This window comes from Mauremys mutica, chromosome 14 (assembly GCF_020497125.1).
Source record: "Mauremys mutica isolate MM-2020 ecotype Southern chromosome 14, ASM2049712v1, whole genome shotgun sequence".
In the NCBI taxonomy this organism is placed as follows: domain Eukaryota; kingdom Metazoa; phylum Chordata; order Testudines; family Geoemydidae; genus Mauremys; species Mauremys mutica.
In genome coordinates this window covers 14,937,056-14,956,342 of record NC_059085.1, presented here as the reverse complement: position 1 = coordinate 14,956,342, position 19,287 = coordinate 14,937,056, and the positions used below count along the sequence as shown (strand labels likewise).

The following is a 19,287-nucleotide window of genomic DNA, read 5'->3' as shown; positions in this document are numbered from 1 at the left end:
AAAGTTTTCTACCTGTAGCTATTTTGATACTGAGGCTGTTTAAACAATCTCAAGAGGTTTTTTGGTTTTGTACAGAGAGAGAATTTTCACTCTTCATACTTAAATAGCTAACATCTTTTGTTCAAATTTGGCAGAAGCCATGTCTAGACAATTTCAGCCTGAGAAGTTGAATAAACTTAATAAAGCTGAGCTGCTGAATAAGATGATGAAAAGACTTCTATTGTGGTTACTGCTGTTCCCTCTATTCCAAATCTGGTGAATTTAGACAGGTAATATTGAATACTCAGCACTGTTTTACAGAGGGTGTTAAATTGTACTCCTAGTTACTGGGAATTCTTGTTTTCAGCATTGTGAGGTGTGTTGGTCACAGGATATGAAAGAGACAAGTAATATCTTTTATTGGAGCAAATTCTGTGGGTGGAAGGAAGATACAAGCTTTCAAGCTACAGAACTCTTCTTCAGGACAGGGGAAAGAAGCAGCGTCTGCTAAATACAAGTTGGGACAGATTGCTAAGCAGAAGGGGTAACATGTTGGAGATGGTCACTTGACATGAAGTAGGCAATTGGAGATTAAATTATGCATAAAGGATTTGAAGAGCAAATTAAAGGTAGCAGGGTGTGATACAAATTGTTGTAATGAGCCATAAAACCACTGTCCAGTTTCAGTCCATGGCTCTTGGTGTCTAGCGGAATTATGAATTTAAGTTCCCAGGCTCACCTTTTGAAGATGTGGTGTAGGTTTCCCATGATGACAAGCACTGAAAGATCAGAAATGGAGTGAGCGCTTTGTGGAAAGTGTTTGCCCAGACACATGATACGGTGGTTTTTTTCTATTTTTCTGTGCAAGTGTGACAAGATGGCCAATGTTCATACGGTGGGTCCCATGCTTTTCTTGGGGGGCAGGGGGCAGCTAAGACATCACCCCTTGCCCTTGGGTGCCAAGGGCCCTGGGAAGGTGGTAGAGGAGGGATCTGGGTTTTCTCCTCACTCTGAGCCCCAGCTCCTCTCAGCCCCTGCGGGTTTCTTACCCTCAGTCCTTAGATGCTGGGGGAGGAAGTTGCCCTGCCCTGCCAGGGTAGGGTCTCCCTTACTTTGGATCACTAGTCTTTCAAATCTCACAATATGCCTCCAAACGCCAGTCCTCTCTCATTCTCCTCCTCCTCCTCTCTGACTGCCTTAAGCAGGGAGTTTTATTAGGTGCCTTACAGGGCCTTAATTGATTACAGGTGCTCCAATTAACCTGTAGGAACCCTCCCTAGTCTACAGGGAACCACACCTTAATTAGCCTAGGGCTTAAATATTTCCTCTCTCCCACTGCTCCCTGGCCCTCCTGTATCACAAAGTTCATTCCAGAGTGTAGAGATTAGCTGGTTTCAGCCACAGTTACACATTAGAATTGATTTTCCTAATTATTGCAAGAGGTTATCATACAGGAACAGGGTAACAAAAGAGTTGAGACAGTATAGGTTCTGAGTTACAGTCCTTTAGGAGTAGGCTGACCAGACATCCTGGTATTATGGCCTGTGTGTCATATAGGCAACTATTCCCCCTCACACGCCACAAAAAGTATCATTTTGCTATTTGGTCACCCTAATTAGGGGGTGATTATAGTTACTACTTTGATGCAATCCTGTTTATAAATAAAGAATGTATAAAACCCTGTCTCCTTTAAGGCAGGAGGAATCAAACCAGGAGACAAAGGACATGTTGAGGTTTCTCTCAGGCCTGGGCTACACTAGCAGGGGGGTTCGAACTAAGATACGCAACTTCAGCTACACTATTCGCGTAGCTGAAGTCCAAGTATCTTAGTTCGACTTACCTGGCCATCCTCATGGCAGCGAGTCGACTGCCACGGCTCCCCCGTCAACTCCGCTTACTCCTCCTGCCGAGGTGTAGTACAGGCATTGATTCGGGAATCGATTTATTGCATCTAGACAAGACGCGATAAATTGATCCCCGATACATCGAACACTACCCGCTGATCAGGCAGGTAGTATAGACGTACCCTCAGTGTCATACTTCCAGTGCTTCTGTGGCTGGCTGGTGCTTCCTTCTCTCAAATTCTCTGGTCTTTCTGCCTCACCTTCACAGACACAAACCTTCACACAACAATACCCAGGGAAACCCCTCACCCTCCAGGCGCACTGCATAGGACTTTGTTTTGGGCAGTAACATTTGCCTGTGTACTGAGCCGAGGCTGTTATTGTTTCAGCTAGGTGGTTCCATGAAGGAGTTTAACTGTTTCTTAATCTACCCCAAATGAAGGGTTCTACCCACCACTTTAGATGAGAATTAACCCATAACACTACACAATAAATAGACAAGTATTTTGCCCTTCATGTATGGATGTAGTAAGACTTGCCATCTGCCAGTATCTCCTACAGTGCGTAAGCAACTCAAAGGGTTGCTGGGAGCTGGGAGCATGCCTCCTAGCCCCCATGGACAGGCTCCAGCTAGCATGCTAAAAATAGTAGTGTGGACATTACAGCTCTGGCAGCAGCTCTGGCTCTCAAGACAACCCATTCTCTGGGGTCTGAGTTTGGATGGCTAGCCTGAGTCTGTGCCAGAATTGCAATGTCCACGCTGCTCTTTTTAGTGCGCTAGCTCAAGCCAAGCTAGCAGAAGTCGGTCTACCCAGTGTGGGAGCCGAAGGCTTGTTCCCAGCTGCCAATTTTGCATTGGCATATCCAAAGAGCCAATGCAAAATACATTTATTTCAATTCCATAATCAGCTGTACTATTAATGACACTTCATGTCCATGTCTGATTAACTTAATGATTTGAGAAAAGATGGGCCACGTTATATGAGTCGAGTAAAAAAAATAAAAGTACTGTAACTCTGCTGTCTTACCTTGCCCTTGTATGATAACCTCTTGCAATAATTGGGGGTGGGGGGGAGAAATCAATTCTACTGTCAATTGTCATTAATAAAAAGCTTGAAGGGTTGAAATCTCAGCAATTATTCCTAATTTAAAACCCCTTTCTTAAAACTGGATTTTAAATTAAATAACCCCTTAGCAGGACTAGGGGGAAATCATCAAGGCTCCTCAGTAGGGATTTATCTTTCCCAGAGAAAGCAAGTAGAGTATAACCGAGGACAAGAGCTTGTCATTATATTACAAGTGTTTTTCCAAGAGTCTAGAGGTTTAAAGTGCTAACATACACTTATCAGACAATTTAACCAAGCCATCAATGTAAGAAGTGGTTTGTTAGGTACCTCATATTCAGTGTAATTAGGAGATGTTACTCGTATTAACATCCACATACTAGGAAAATGATTCTGTACTCCTGTTCACAGGCTGCATGAAAGCTACCAATCTGATCTCGACTTTTACTACTTTTTTTAAACACAGGCATGCTGCTTTTCCCTTTCTTAATGTTGTATGCATTGTTGTGACTGGGGGGGCACGGTATAGGTGCTGGAGATAGGGTTGCTAGGAATGCTGCACTCCTTGGCTTGAAGTTGAGTGACCAGATGTCCCAATTTTATAGGGACAGTCCCAATTTTGGGGTCTTTTTTTTATATAGGCTCCTATTACCCGATTTTTCACATTTGCTGTCTGGTCACCCTGGCTTGAAGTGGTTTCCATCATATACAAGGTTTACAGTTTGGTTCAATGGCTCTCAGCACCCCCACTATACAAACTGTTCCAGTGCCCCTGAAGCAGGGGCTCCCTCAAGTCTCCTCCAGAACCCACTTATTCTCCTTTATATCTTCTACCCCCAACAGACACCCAAGGGGTGGGGGGGGTCTTCAAGCCATTAAACAAACAAAAGAAAAGTCCTTTCCCCTCTTATTTCCCTTATGAGAGAGAGGAGTCCATAGACAAACAAAGAGTAGCAAAGGTAACAGTCTTCCTGGGCTAGCTCTTTCGGCCTAGTCTACAATGGGGCCTACTTCCAGCCCTTCCTCCTGGGTGATGTCACTTTGGGAGCAGTAAGGCCTGCCACTGCCTTCCTCTCAGCGCTGCTGTCTCTACTGTCTGAGGCAGAGCAACCATCTTCCTATTCATCACCCCTTCCTGCGGCAGGTTTTCCCTTTTAAGCTCCCTCATCCAGGCAGCACAAGCCTTGCAGGTGTGCCTTGGTGATGTCAAACAGGCCCATAGGCGCTCATCAGCCTCTTCCAACACTGTCTTCCTTGTCTGTAACACACCTTGCACACAGATCCTTGCCTCAAGGAGCATGTCATCTAGATTAATAGTCTTATTTACTCTGGCATCAACCTGAAGCTATACAGCTGCAGTTGCCTCCCGGCCAGTATCATGCTCTTGATCTAGTCTCAGAGGACAGTTGTACAATCTCTCACCTTCTCATTCTCCCACCTAGGAAGGTAAATTTTCCTTTTGCTTTGTAATTTCAAATTGAATGAATATAATTTTGATCCAGTATGTGTTTTCTTATTTTGGAATTTCTGAAGCATAATGGCATAAACGAGATAAATAAAGTAATTATTTGCAATGGCAACTAATGCAATATTAATTGCACTAAGTGGATTTTAGATTAAACAGCTGCAATTTACAAAATCATTAGACCTTCTAGCTACTCATGGCAAATCAGACATTGCATCTCATCCTGCTGTTAATATTTTCCAGTAAAGAAAAATGACATATCCTGTGATCCTTTTGCTCCAGATTCTACAGACATGGCTATGATTCACTATTCACAAATTTTATTTCAAATGCACTTTAACATCTTAAGTGCTGAAACTCACAAGCCTTAGCAAGGCACCATATGTCACGGAGTCCCCGGGTGATGCTCTGGAACTGCTCCCTACCAAGCCAGAGGGTCCTGAACCCCAACTTCGCTTCGCAGTCAGACGTGACTCTTAGCCAGCCAGTAAAACAGAGGTTTATTAGATGACAGGAACATGGTCTAAAACAGAGTTTGTAGGTACAGAGAATGGGACCGCTCAGCCGGGTCCATTCTGGGGCCCAGCAAGGCAGACCACCCAATTTGCACTCACTCCTCGTCAGTTCCCAACTGAAACCCCCTCCAGCCCCTCCTTTCTGGCCTTTGTCTCTTTTCTGGGCCAGAAGGTCACCTGATCTCTCTGGTCACCTTTAGCCATCCCCTTGCGGGGGTAGGGGGGGAGGGCCCTACCCATTTGTTGCTAGGATACAAAGTGTCAGCAATTTATGCACACTGGAGACTTAAGAAATGCATAGGGGAAACTGAGGCACCCACACAGTATTCAGAGGAAACATTAAGAACAGTCCCACTTCATCACACCATAGTATAGTGGTAAAGGAACCAAACAAGAGCCAAGACACTTGCGTTCTACTCCTGATTCTGCTACTGAATGGCTGTGACTTGAGGCAAGTCACTTCAGCTCTGTGCCTCAGTTTCCTCACCCTCTATTTAAATTGTAAGGTCTTGAGGGTAGAGAATTCCTCACTGTTTATAAAGTATTCATCACAATGGGGTCTTGATCTCAACTGGAGCCATTAGATGCAATTGTAATACAATAATCTCTGGACGCTTGTAATAACCAGGCTGCTCAAACATAAGGTAGGGGAGATATCAAGGAAGACCCTTACAAAAATTAGCTTAACTACAACTCACTAATTTGACTTTTTGCATAAACTGACCAGCCAGGCATAGTCATCATGTTATCTATCTTGATTCTGTGTCATGCTTAAACATGATAAAGTTTCTTACCAAAGGCACAACAAAGTAGTATGCAATCAGCTGGTTTAACTGTTTTTAGGGGGCTTTAAATCTTCTATTCTCTCCTTGGGGTATATGAACCCTGATTGTCACATATACTGTATTTTATCACTGTCTCCCTGGATGTCAATAACCTCTCTCTCCATGTACTCTTCTATAAAAAACAACTTTGGGCAGTTGGTCATTCTGGCAACATGACAAAACCACTGTCACTGGAGCGTTTTAATGACTGAAGTTATACACTGCACTTTCGACCTTCTACTGAGGTCATCATTTGTTAGTCCATCAAACCTTACCATGCATAGAATGCTTCATTCAAATGGCTGCAGCTTTTGGTCTAGATGCTTTGTCAGTGCCCACATTTCACAACTGTAGAATAAAGTGGGTACAATGAGCATTGTATGTAATTGGGTCTTAGCTTTCATGGATGCTGATTTAAGGCTCCAATTGTTTTTTACACAGGAATGAGTTTGTGTCAAGTACAGCTGGGTGGAAACTGGAATTTTTGTCCCCCAGGATAGTCTGATACTTTAATCTTTGTTCTTATCCCAAGTTAGGAGGAAAAGTGAAAGTATCATTTCCGAACGCTTAGGGTGGGGTGATTTTAGGAGACTGTAAGAAGCACTGTCTGTATGCCTGAGAGTAGACAGTGCCAGCAGATAGCTCTCAAGAATACGTAGTATAGTTCTTGGGTTTGGTGGGCTCCATAAATCTGGTTGCACACTGCAAACAGCTGCCGGTAGGCAGCCCCTTCCATGGGGGCTCTTGACTTTTGGAGGAGTTAGTAGCAAGTAGGGGAGTCTGGGAAGACCCCTCTTGAGGGGAAGGAGTAGGGAATTGAAAGTCTTTACACTGAAGTTGAGGATGGTGTGATGGTTTTGGAGCTGCTGGTAATTTACAAATACTGTACAGTTGGCCTAGTTATTGGGATGTTTACTGTATAAATATATGGTTTTGGTTTTAGAGAGGAAAGAAGGCAGGGAGAAAAAGAATGGGTCAAAAGAGCAGACACTGAAGAGTTAAGGGACAATGCCAGATTAGCTTTGATTTCACCTTCATCCTGAGCCACCCAGCAAAACTGGTTTGGACCAGGTAGGATCAAAAGCCTGGGAGCACAGAAGAACCTAACAACAATACCAGGGTTTAAAAAGGGGGTCCCTCGAGAGAAGGGGGATTGTTGTTTGGGGGGAACCAGGCCTAGAAATAGAACCCTGCTGGGGGTGTCTGAAGAAATTCAGCCTCCCTAGTACACTATCACAGGACACAGACCTTTAGGTAACATAGACGTGTAGCCTTTTCTTGTTTTTAAAGCATCTTTCTCCAAAAGCTTTGTTCCTACTGCTCAAACAAACAAGTCTTTTGTTTTAAGACAGCTGTCTGATCTCCAGTTGGTCCAACTCCCAGAGGGGAGAATCTCAGGTTTCCAAACTCAGTTGGACCTCCAGGGTATGAACTGTGGACCAGTCTAGAAGTGGGAAATTTCAAAATTCCATTAAGATGGGCCTTATGCCTTTACGTAATACCTGAGGAGGTGCACTCAACCCAGAATGAGGTTCAATTACCCCTGTGACTGTGACAGATGGGATGAAATCAAACAAAAAACTGCGGAATTATTAGAAAAATATCCTAACAAAATCTGCTTTTATACTGAAGAGAAGCAGAAAGCCTAGCTCTTGGGTGATTTAAAATTAGAATGGACAAAGCCTTAAAATACAAAGGGAGCAATGCAATGGACTAGACTACAGGACAAGTAACTTGAGGTCTTTTCGATGTCTGATTTATTCTCCTTTAAAACATCCCTTGTATCAGCTCCTAGGAAATGATTGCAAGGTTTAAATCTGCTGAACTGAAGACCCTTCATCCTAAAACAAACATCAATTGCTTTAGCACCCACTTAAAATTTCTCTTGTACAATAAATGCTAGTATTAGCATCAACTACCTTTTATAACTAAGGAACTATTTACTCTATTATAGTGCTGCTAATGAGCACACTCCTGTACTGATTGCTCAGAAAAACAGTGTAGGATGGGGTCCTTCATGTTGAAACTCAAGATTTTTTACAGACTTACAGAAATCAATAAATGGAAAAAACTGTACCACTCAAATTAAATACAACCACTTTTTTAAGAGTTTCATTCACATAGTTGAACTGCCTCATAGCTGCTCAGGCATTTGCCTCGCCTCATGTATACACTTGAGAATAAACTACTTCTCAACTCCCTGTAACTTGCTATTCTGATTCTAACAGTGTGCCCCAGAAGATAGCAGGACTATGCCTTGGGCTGCCACTGTCAGTTGATCCTTCAGTGCAGTGGCATTTTGCAAAACTCCATATCTGCTTCTCTGGCACAGATTCTCCTTTGAGGGAAACACATACTAATCAGTGTTGTATCAACCAGGCAAAGTACTAACAAACTTCAACAGGACTTTATTTTTAAAGTGGAAACCTCTTTACCGAGCTGCTGCTGCACCCTCTCACTCTGCCTCCTCAACTCCACCCCTGTCCTTCCTGTTTCCTGTCCTTTCAGACTCCCAACAGCCAATGCTCCCCATTCTGATCATTACAAGCAACATCTAAACACCACAATCATGGACTCTTCCCATTGTATTGCGCATAAGGAACAGGTTTCTCTGGTTCTGAGTAATACCAATTAAATGTCATTGGGAACTTAATTCCTTATTGACCCAGAAAGGGAAGGTGACACTGGCATGTCAGTGTGGGGGCACCAGGTTACCCAATATGAGCTCAGTATCTTATTAGAGACAAGCCAGCAAAGCAAGTCAGTTCTAAACTGCAACAGTTAACGCTCCTGAAAACTAAGGGACCCCCATCCTTCTCCCACTGAAATCAAGTTGCCATTAACTCCAGCAGGCGCCTGTTGTGCTGGCATGTCTGTGTTGCATTGTGCAGGAGATCTTGTATATACTATCCATAAGGTGCAGGCAAAGTTGGATCCTACAGGACAGAGCAAAAATTTTAACCACAAATTCCACTGCCTATATGGAGAACCAGAATTTGGTCCACCAAACAAAAGATGCTCCATGCTGCCAGCTACCAGATTTTTGTGACCCTGTTGCACTGAGGTCCGAATGTGTTTGCACTAGGAGCAATTATACCTGTGCTCTATTTAGGCGTTAGAATTTTGTGAGCGTCCAAGAACTGTCAGAAGCCAGCTGCTCAGTCCGGGTTTTTGCTGCACACGTGGATGCAGCAAGGTCCAGGTATTTTGTGCACTGGTGTCAAGTAATTCCCGTCCGTTTTGATAGTACAATTTAAGGGCTGGTGTGTGCGTGGGGGGAGGGGTGGAAATAGCTGGCAGAATCCAGGTTTTACAGCTATACAATCCTGCTCTTACCTCTCGCCCTGTCCTTGCAACAGGTGCTCCCCAGCTCTACTCCTTGGGAGAACCATGCAGACTTTCCCCGCGCAACTGCGGTTGGATCAGCCTCTTTAAATCAGCCCGCATCTTTGCTGTCCTCCCGCTCCCTCACGTGCATGCCTGCTGGGGTGGAGGAGGTCGGGGCTTCTCCTCTAAAGGAATCAGGACCCTGTTCACTTAGCTCCATTGCTGTGAGCGCCGCTGGGGCCGGGAGCGGGGCGGCAGCGGCTGTGTGGAGAAGAGTGGGTGGAGAGGGGAGGAGGAGTGGAGCAGCGCGGATTGCACTCCAAGCTCCCAGTGCATCCGCAGCCCCTCTGGCATGTGCTCCATTCTCTAGTCCCTCTGCCTCTGGCACATCGCCGCCAGCTGCTGCTGCTGAGGCCCCTGCGCTGTCAACAGCAACCAGGAGCTGGGTCAGAGCCTGAACCGAGCCCCAGGAGCCCAAACGCTGCCACTGGAGGAATCCACATTCTCTTCAGCCCCTGAGGAAAGCGTCCAGGCGGACACCCCTGGAGGAGGGAGCTCTTTGAAGCAGGGCCACCAAATAACTCAGACTGCCACTGTGGGCACCAGGCGTGGTCCCTCGCAGGCACCCCGGAGGATCCAGGCTCTCCCCGGTACCGACCCTGGCTCCATGGAGGAGGAGGAGGAGGCTGTGCTGTCTCCCAGGGCTAACAGCACTGAGTGTAGCATCGGGGTGAACGGGACAGGTTCCCCGGTGTGTTGGCTGCAAGTGTCTGGGGGTGGCCCAGAGGTCGTGATTGTGCCTGTGCTCTTTGGGCTGATCTTCCTGCTGGGCATGGTGGGGAACACGCTGGTGTTAGTGGTGCTGGGGCGAATCCGGTCTGGGGGACGCCCTTCGCGCAGCGCCACCAACATCTTCATCCTCAACTTGAGCATCGCTGATTTCTCATTCCTGCTCTTCTGCGTCCCCTTCCAAGCCACCATCTACTCCCTGCCAGAGTGGGTCTTCGGCGCCTTCTTCTGCAAATGGGTTCATTACCTGGCCATGGCCACCATGCTCGTCAGCATCTTCACCCTGGTGGCCATGTCTGTGGACAGATACATCGCCGTGGTGCACGCCAAGCGCTCGCCCTGCATCCGCAGCAAACGCAATGCCTCCCTGGGTGTGGGCATCATCTGGCTGCTGTCGCTGCTCATTGCCATCCCCGTGGCCCAGCACCAGGCCCTCATGAGTGGCCACCATCAGGCACCCAACAGTTCCTTCTGCTGGGAGCAGTGGGCTGATGATTCAGCTGCCAAGCAAACCTACAAGGTGACCATCCTGGTGGTGGGGTACCTGCTGCCCCTGGTGCTCATTACCTGCTGCTATGCCAAGGTGGGTGAAGGGAGAGGAGGAGGAGGTGGGTGGCAGTCTTATAAGGGGTTCCAAAATTGCCAGTTTCCCTTACTTCCGACACCAAGACTAAGGATCAATCCATCCACCCCATATTCCCGAGGGATGGAAATAACCCCCACCTCTCCTTGTTCCTTCCCTAAAGCTGAGGATACCAATTCCACACCAAGTTTGGAGAGGGTGAAAAGAGGGGAGTGGGCAAAATTGGGGTAACATAACAGATCTCCCAATATTTATTTGCCTATTCCCTCCCCAGGATTGATGGGCGAGGGGATTGGAACAATCCCCCCATATGCCTTCTCCAGGATTGATGGGTTGGCAGGAAAGGGATGAGTCTCCAACTCCAATGCTGATTCTTGTAGCTTTACAATCGTTTTCCTACTTTTGTAAAATGTTCCTCCCTGTGTTGCTGGGTGAGACCCACAAGAAAAGGGAAATACAGTTAAGAGACTTTTTCTCAGACCTTTAAGCTACAGTATTAGGTAACGCTTCCAATAAATGCGACTTAAGTTGATGTCCCTTTAAGAGTAACTGAATATTCTACCAGCATAACAAATCTTCTTTTAAAATGTATGCTTGAAATTTCAGTAATAGGATTTACATTAGAAAGAGGCACTTAACTCTTCTACTGTGTTTATACTGAAATCTCTAATCTCTGTCCCTAATATACAAACATCTTTCAATAAAGTGCTTCGCTTCCCCTATGGTAGCTTAAATTGATGCTGGTTTTTTTCCAGTTCATTGCTTACGGTGTGTGTACTGGCAAATGGCATGTGAACGACATTTAATAGATGGATTTTCTTATAAATAATTGATTTAGGTACGTTAATCTCCTGGCTCCAATAGCCAGAGTATAATAATTGCCTGGTTACAGCACTGCTGTAATTGTGTTTTAAAAGGTTAATTTAAATTCTGTTAGAGCACTGAATGGAAATTATCTTCTTAATAGTTTGTTGTTTTGTTTTGTTTTTTTATAGTCCTACATTTCTTTGAAGTTAGAACCTACAGGTATGTCTACACTTAAAATGCTACAGCTGCAGTAGCACTTCAGTGTAGACTCTACCTACGCCAGCGAGAGGGGTTCTCCCCTCGGCATAGGTGATCCAGCTATCCAAGAAACAATAGCTAGGTCAATGGATGAATTCTTCCATCGGCCTAGCACTGTCTGCCTGGGGACTTAAATTGGCTTAACAACGCAGCTCAGGGGTGTGGATTTTTCACACCCCTGAAACTGACCTTATTTTCTAGTGTAGACCAGACCTAGATAAGTAACTTTAAATTCAAGTTACCACTTCAGAGTGCCCAGTTAACAGTTACGCAGTAAGTGCCCTATACTGACTGGATACAGAACTGACAGTGGGGTACTGACCATGTCACATCTTGATGGGACGTAGAAACATAGTTGAGTTAACCTGATCCAAAGTCTATCGAAGCTGATGGAAACACTGCCATGGACTTCAACAAGCTTTGGATCAGGCTGTTTACGTATAATGAGCAACTCCTTGTCCAAACTTAGCTTTTTTCCATAATTTCCCCCAGGAAACAAGCTTTTAGAAGAAACAGTAAGGGTGAAAATCTGGAGCTGAAAATTTCAAAATGTATTTAATAAAGCATTGAAGTAGACTTTTGTTGAAATCTAACATCTTTACAAATCAGTTCTTTTCATTCTTAAATGTTTCTACAAGCTGCAAGTCCATATACAAACACACACAGCATGTAATAACATTTGTGCATGTGGTGTCTACCGCTGAATAGTTTATTATTACTTTTTTAGGTTTTATATCATCTTCATAAAAAAGTGAAGAACATTTCCAAGAAGTCGGAGAGATCAAAGAAAAAGGTAAAATCAAAACACTTCCTTAAGTCTGTGGAAGCAATTAATTATAAACTTTACTTCTATCATACCCTGAATACAGTGTAATACATAGGACAGATCTTTAAACTGACTAATGGCTCCATATGCTATACCTGTGATTAGACTGGGGCAGTGCAGGAGCACAGGTGAGAATAGACTGGAAGGGGCAGGAGCAGAGAAGATCAGAGCTCCACCCACCGGAGTGACACTGTCAGCATTTCTGTAGGTGAATGGGAGGCTCAGCCACCTCACTGCTGGGCTATAGGTAGTAGCAGGAGTCAAGCTCTCTTTATTTGCTGGGAAGCTGAAAGGAGAAATGAATGGGGGGTGGGCCCACATCCTCCCCTTGGGTCCCTGGAGAGGATTGCAAGGAGCAGCAGAGTTGCAACTGTAACAGGACTCTCCCCTCTCTTTCCTTCTGAGTTCACTGGTGCTGCAGGCTTCATTCTCCTGTCAGAAAGCTGAGGATGGAGTGGCTGGGCGATCCATTCTGCTTGGAGGAGCAGTCCCATATTGATAATTATATTAAGTATAATCCCCTACAGGATACATCCCCGAAAACTAGGTGGGAGGCCTTTACATCAGAATAAGGGGACACATTATCTCATAAGAAAAAAAGGACATAAGCAGAAACAGATAGACTTTTAGGAGCAAATTTATAGTTTGCAGAAGCAATATGATTTGACTAATAATGCAGATTTATTCCAAGAGATGAAGAATGCAAAAAAAAATGGATTTAGAAGCACTGACAACAGGGAAGAAAAACAGACAGCTCTCTTATTTGCCAACCAAAGGCTTTATGAATAAGGGAACAAATCTGGCAGATTACTAGTCAGATTGGTTTCCAACAGAAGATCCAGAACAGCCTTAAGGACAAAAAATGGAATACTCCAAAAAACAAGGGTTATTAACAAAGTGCTAGTGGAATATTCCCAAGAGAGAAATACTAGCAAATATGCAAACATGGAAGAACTGGGAGCATGTATTGCAGGATTTTAAAATGCCCAGAATGACACATAATGAAAGAGTAGTACTACATGGCCCAACAACACAGGAAGAAATAAAGATGGGGGGAGGGAAATCAGGGGAGAAATCGATTCACACTGAATTCTATAAAATGTTTATAACACAGGTAACTCCATGGTTAGCAAATGTATTTCAGTCTTCCTGGGCAACAGAGTGCTTACCAAAGACTTTCTATCAAGCACATAGAGTTTTGATAGCTAAACAAAATAAGAAGTTATCAGATCAAGCATCTTACAGGCCCATTTCTTTAAACATAGGTAGTACTATTTTAACTAAAATATTAGCATCCAGATTAGAGACAATAATGCCTAAATTAGTACACCAAAGCAAGACTGCTTTTATAAAAAAGGAATAAGCCCCGTAAATAACATAGAAAATTCCTATATGTGATATAGCGTTCCAAGAGTGCTAATAAAGATGCCTGCAGTCTAACTATGGATGCAGAAAAGGTTTTTATCTTGGTAGAACACCCTTTTTTGTTTGGAAATATGGTTTTGGCGAACACTTTCAGAAGTGGATTGAAATCTACAAAAATCCTATAGCATGTATTTGGGGAAATATCAGACAGGCTGCCTTGATACCATTCTACAGAGAAACAAGACAAGGGTATCCCTTATCACTCTGCATTGAAGACATTCAGGCAATCAGTGTTCTGGGAACAGAAAACAAAATTTCATTATGCTGATTACCTTATGCTTTTTATATGAGATATAAATAAAAGTTGGCTAGTATCACAAGAAATAATCAAAGCTTTTGGTTAGGAATCAGTATACAGACTAAACTACTCCAGATCAGATACTATTCCTAGGCTTCAGAAGATACCCAATAAATGATAAATCCCCACAGAAAAGTAGTGGGTGATACATTAATGACTAAATATGTAATTTTAATCACCTTAAGTGGAGTGCGGGGGGTATTAAATCAAATATTGAGTCATTAATGAAAATTATTTAAAAAGACCTAGAAAGGTAGGCATTACCATTGACTTTGACGGGTAGAACTGTGTATTTTAAATGAATATCCTGCCCAGGGTCTTGTCTCTTTTTTCCCCTTGGTTCCCTTTACACGTCCCAAAAATTTAGTCAGGAAATTTAAAAAAATACCTATTCAAAGATTCCTGTGGTCAAACTGGAAACCAAGAATCAAAACAGAATGGCTGGAACGTCCTTGGTGCTACCAGACTGCAAGAGATATTATAGCACACATTAGACTGATACAGGAAGGGATTTCACAGAGAAAATCCACCACGAATAGAGATAGAACAGAAAATGGCAAAACCCAATCTCACACAATTGTGTGCTGGACTTTTATCCCAAAATTCTAGCACCAATGAAATATCACTCACTACTTAAAAGTGCACTGACTAATTGGGCATATGTGAGGCACTTGACCAAACAAAAATACCAAAAATAAAAAATAGAGCTTTCAAAGCCACATTGAATAAGGAAGATTTTAGATTTTGGGGCAAATATCCCTATAATAAGTGAAAGGATTTCTTTATAGATGGGCAACCCTTAAAACAAACAGATGTTGCTGATATATTTTTTGAAAAAGAACGTGCAATCTGAATGTGCTTACACAGAGTGCTTACTTTATTAAACACTTTTAGAGAAGAAAGGAATCAACAAAATTATCTGTATTAGAAATAAATTCATATACAAGCTTGAAGTCTCAGCAATCAAGATTATGTCTACACCAGGGTTTTCTCAACCTTTGAGTCATGCCCCACCTTAGCTTTTTTTTTTTTTTTAAACGTAGAGTCCCTCCCTTATAATAGAGAGAAGAATATTGCTACCTGGTGTTGCTAGTGCATTTGTTCAGGAGATAATGGGAAAAATATTCAAAATGCAAGTCAAACAGTACTATAAACGCACCATTTACCTGAATTAGTGCTGCCAATGTCAGTCAGTGAGAGATCTGAGTGTGTGGCATTGCAACCTGGTGCTTGGTCCTCCCACACTTTTACTACAATTACTGAATTACTAGAAGGCTCACCTGGGCCCCCCTAGATTAAAGTTTGATGCACCTCTAGTAGAGAACTTCTGGTCTGGAAGAATACATACAGAATTATGTTTTTAAAGGACAAACAGCATAAAACTATTAAGTAATGGAGTGCCGACTGTAGATATGAAATAGCAAAAGAATGGAATGAGATAATACTGATGGTTCTAATGCTAATCATATAGTAGCAAGTTCAGTATTTTTTAGTTTACAGAACCTATGTTTCTCCATCTCTGTATAATCAAATAAATAATATTTCCCCAGATAGCTGTATGAAATGCAAAGCAGCCAGGCGGTCTTTCATACATTTATGTGATTGCTAGATGGGGGAAAAAATTTGGAAAACCATCCTAAAATAAATAAATGAATGAATTAGAAATAGAATGCAAACAGGACTTAAAGATAAGTGTATTGGAAGTTGGCCTATTAAAAAGATTCAACGCAGGAATAAGGAAGCTACTCCAATTCTTGCTGTTTATAGCAACCAAAAAATAAATAAAAATGGCAATCTTTAATTTGTAGACCAAGGCAATGATTCTTACTATAGATCACTGGAAAGAATTATTAACCGAATATCTTCTAATGGACTACAACAAATTTTGTGAGAACAGTGCCAGATAAATTCACCAAAAATGGATAAAAAATAATAGTATACTTTGCACAGGACCACAATACAATTGAGATCCTGAAATCATGGAGATGCTTTGACATAGACACAGTTATCCTGTACTTACAGGATAGTCAAGAAGAATATACATAGAAGATAATAATTGAATTACATCCCTTGACCTCCTTTCATTCTTGTTTCTTGAGACTTTCTCAGTCCATCCTATCACCCAGAAAACATTCAGCTTCCCCCACAAAAAACAAAGTTAATGGTTACATATACAAATACACCATGTTACAGATGGGTTTAAATGATTTTGGGGAAAAAAGGAAGTGTTAATGATATAACAAGATATGGTCAATATACAATATATTGCTTAACACTGTTAATTCTGTGTTAAGATGTGCACCTATATGGGGCAACACAATATATTTGTAATGTCTTATCGCTAATGACCCAAAATATCAAAGTCTTCCACCACCCTACCCCTGCCCCCCAAAAGGCCTGCTAGACTGACCTTTGAGTTTTTTGTACTGTAGGGTTTTGTGAAATTCATTACCTTTGCCTGCCTAGGTACAGGGCGTATATCCAGATTACAAGTAGCAGCAGGCTTTGAATGGGTGCTTCAAGTGAAATATTTTTGTCTTTTTGTATTAGCAGAAGTATTTCAATACATGTAAGATCTGTGTGTAAGAACATCCAAATATCCCCTTTACTTTTGGTCTTGCACTTTGGTTTTAAATACAAATACATGGTTTCAAAAGTTGGTTGGCACTTTCATCCATCTGCCAACCAAATTTATCAAGATTATCCCTGCTTAAATTGTTTGTAGTAATAAATGAGATTGCTTGTCCTTACTGCAGAGAATATTAAACTTGGATTTTTCATTCTAGTGTTATAAAATGTTCCTTGATAAGAAGAAATCCATATTTAACTGAGCTATGGCATTTTTAGGGTTTAATCTTGTATGGATGGCATTCAATGGCAAAAAACAGTGGTGCAGGATCAGATCTACTTGATATAAAGTTTGTAACTTTTTAAAATGAATCAGATTTATTCTATTGCATCTATCAGTGCCTATATAAGCTTAATTTAAACACAGGAGTAAATGGGAGAAACTCTTCTAGCTGGTGCTGATACTAGCACTAGCAGTTCATATCTACTGTGTCAGTCACTGGAGATCATATATTGGTAAAGTGAGTACACTATACCCTGATGAGGAGCATGAAATGAGGTGGTATTGGATTGGCAGCAGATGAAAAGTACTGATGCCTTGATTTGCCCCACTTAGCAGGTAGGCTGTGCATATTGGACCAGATCTAGTTTCTGGTAATCTTCAGAATCAATGCTAGGTTGGGGTATATCGTCTTGGTCCCATTTGCATATGACCAAAGTCTGGACCATTGTAGCAAATCTGGAATCTGATCAAATGTTGATGCAGAAATGAAAAATACTAAAACATGTAGGGCCACCAGATGCTCAGCTAATTCTGGTTTGTAAACTTCTGTTTGCAAACATTCTTCTCAAAATTCTCTGTAATCTCATTCGAAGAAATTAACATATGTCTTTTCCATTGTTAATTAATATTTTAGGGGCACACAGATTGCTATATGAAAGCAGGGCACTGACACACACCTCAGATTGCATCTGTGACCAATGCAGATGCTTCCAAAGGCATAAACTTCCATAGCACACTTAAGTATGCAATGCAATAACTTCTTCCTCACCCTCGCTGGCACTTATTTCACAATTAATCCTTTAAAGCACAAGGATTAATATCTTTGTAATTTTATCCTACACTAACTAGTCCAGACGCTGTTCTTATTCTTGTAGGTGTCTAGCCCTATTCATTTTTCAAAAAACTCATTGAACCTGTGAAACTCCAAATTACTGAAAAGAGAATTAATTCACTATAGATCTACTGAGTTAGTTATTGTTATAATCAGTTTACTTCCATCTCTGTCCATTCATCATACTCATAGTTTTCTTTCAACTTCTGATTTGCGCAGTATCTTATTTTAAACATTTGCAACTGTTTTCAGAGAAATAAAGGTTCGGGGAGTAACTACATTTAAGGACTAACTTCATATCCTGGTCATAGCACTACAATTATGGTAAAAATTTCAGATTTATAACTCAGACTTACTTTATAAACTTCCCCTCCCTTGAACAATTTAGCCATTTCTACCCATGTAAGGAGTTTTATGTTGGTATGACTCCATTAACATCAGTGACTCTAAACTAGTGTGAAATCAGAACTCTGCCCTTGCACTGTTTTTATACTGGAGTGGGAGACCTAAGAACCCAGAAAAGTTGTATTGGTGGCATTCCTCCCTCTGAGTAGGAACTGAACCAATGCACTGGTATGGCTATAGGGGCAATTTGCTACCTAAAAATGCCCACTTTTTCATGAAGACAAACTAAAATTAAGATCCTGTTTACCGGGGTGACTAAAGAGCACATGGCACTCAGCCAAAGAAGTGTTAACCTGTTTGTCATGGCCAAAAACCCATTCGGATAGCAACATGCTGTTTGTCACTAAAGTGGGGAGGGATAGCTCAGTGGTTTAAGCATTGGCCTGCTAAACTGCAGGGTTGTAAGTTCAATCCTTGAGGAGGCCACTTAGGGATCTGGGGCAAAAAATTGGTCCTGCTAGTGAAGGCAGGGGGCTGGACTCAATGACCTTTCAAGGTCCCTTCCAGTTCTAGGAGATTGGTATAGCTCCAATTATTACCTTTTTTAAGTATCCCAGCCATGTCAATTGAATAGCTTCCTGCCCTAAACTGTCTAACCCATTAGCTGGTTGCAGTGCAGTGCTGTGGATTTCTCTGTATTATGTGCACTAAGTTAAATACTCTGGGATTCAACAGCCTGAAAGTTGCTTTTGATGTTATGAATACAGCAATCATGTTTGTGTCTCAGGCAACAAAAAGCAGGCAATTCAGAGGCAAGATTGAACCATTGTTCAGTCTGCACTTCCTACATAATATTCCAGTGTGTGTAGCAGAGTATACGAAATTATTCTGTACAGTGATTCTGGAGCTAATCTAAAGTCCACTAGCTACACCATTTTTGGATCCGTGTGTGCTCCCAGTAGTCATTACTTTATTGATCTTACCTAACCCTGCCTCAAATGAATCTCTGCTGAAATGTTCACCCATGCTTAAATATTTACCCATGAGTATCTCAGCTACTCTGTGGAATTGCCCACCTACAGGAGACAGGACCAGATCCATAACTTTATGAGGAGCTCTCTGGAACTCAATGATTTGATTACCTATTTTGAATAACTCAAGGCATTTCACTGTAAGTTATAGAACAGGGGTCGACAACCTTTCAGAAGTGGTGTGCCAAGTCTTCATTTATTCACTCTAATTTAAGGTTTCGTGT

At 42.3% G+C, this 19,287-nt stretch overlaps 1 protein-coding gene across 1 annotated transcript in view; it reads left to right on the top strand.

Moving 5' to 3' along the window:
* Positions 1-9,328: 9,328 nt before the first annotated feature.
* The window catches only part of LOC123349040 (galanin receptor type 1-like), a 43,938-nt gene continuing 33,979 nt past the window's right edge, over positions 9,329-19,287 (top strand). Inside the window, exons 1-2 of the mRNA XM_044986772.1 lie at positions 9,329-10,390; positions 12,183-12,248. Of these exons, the coding sequence (XP_044842707.1) occupies positions 9,686-10,390; positions 12,183-12,248 (771 nt within the window). The 5' untranslated portion in view covers positions 9,329-9,685. The remainder of the gene's footprint in view (positions 10,391-12,182; positions 12,249-19,287) is intronic.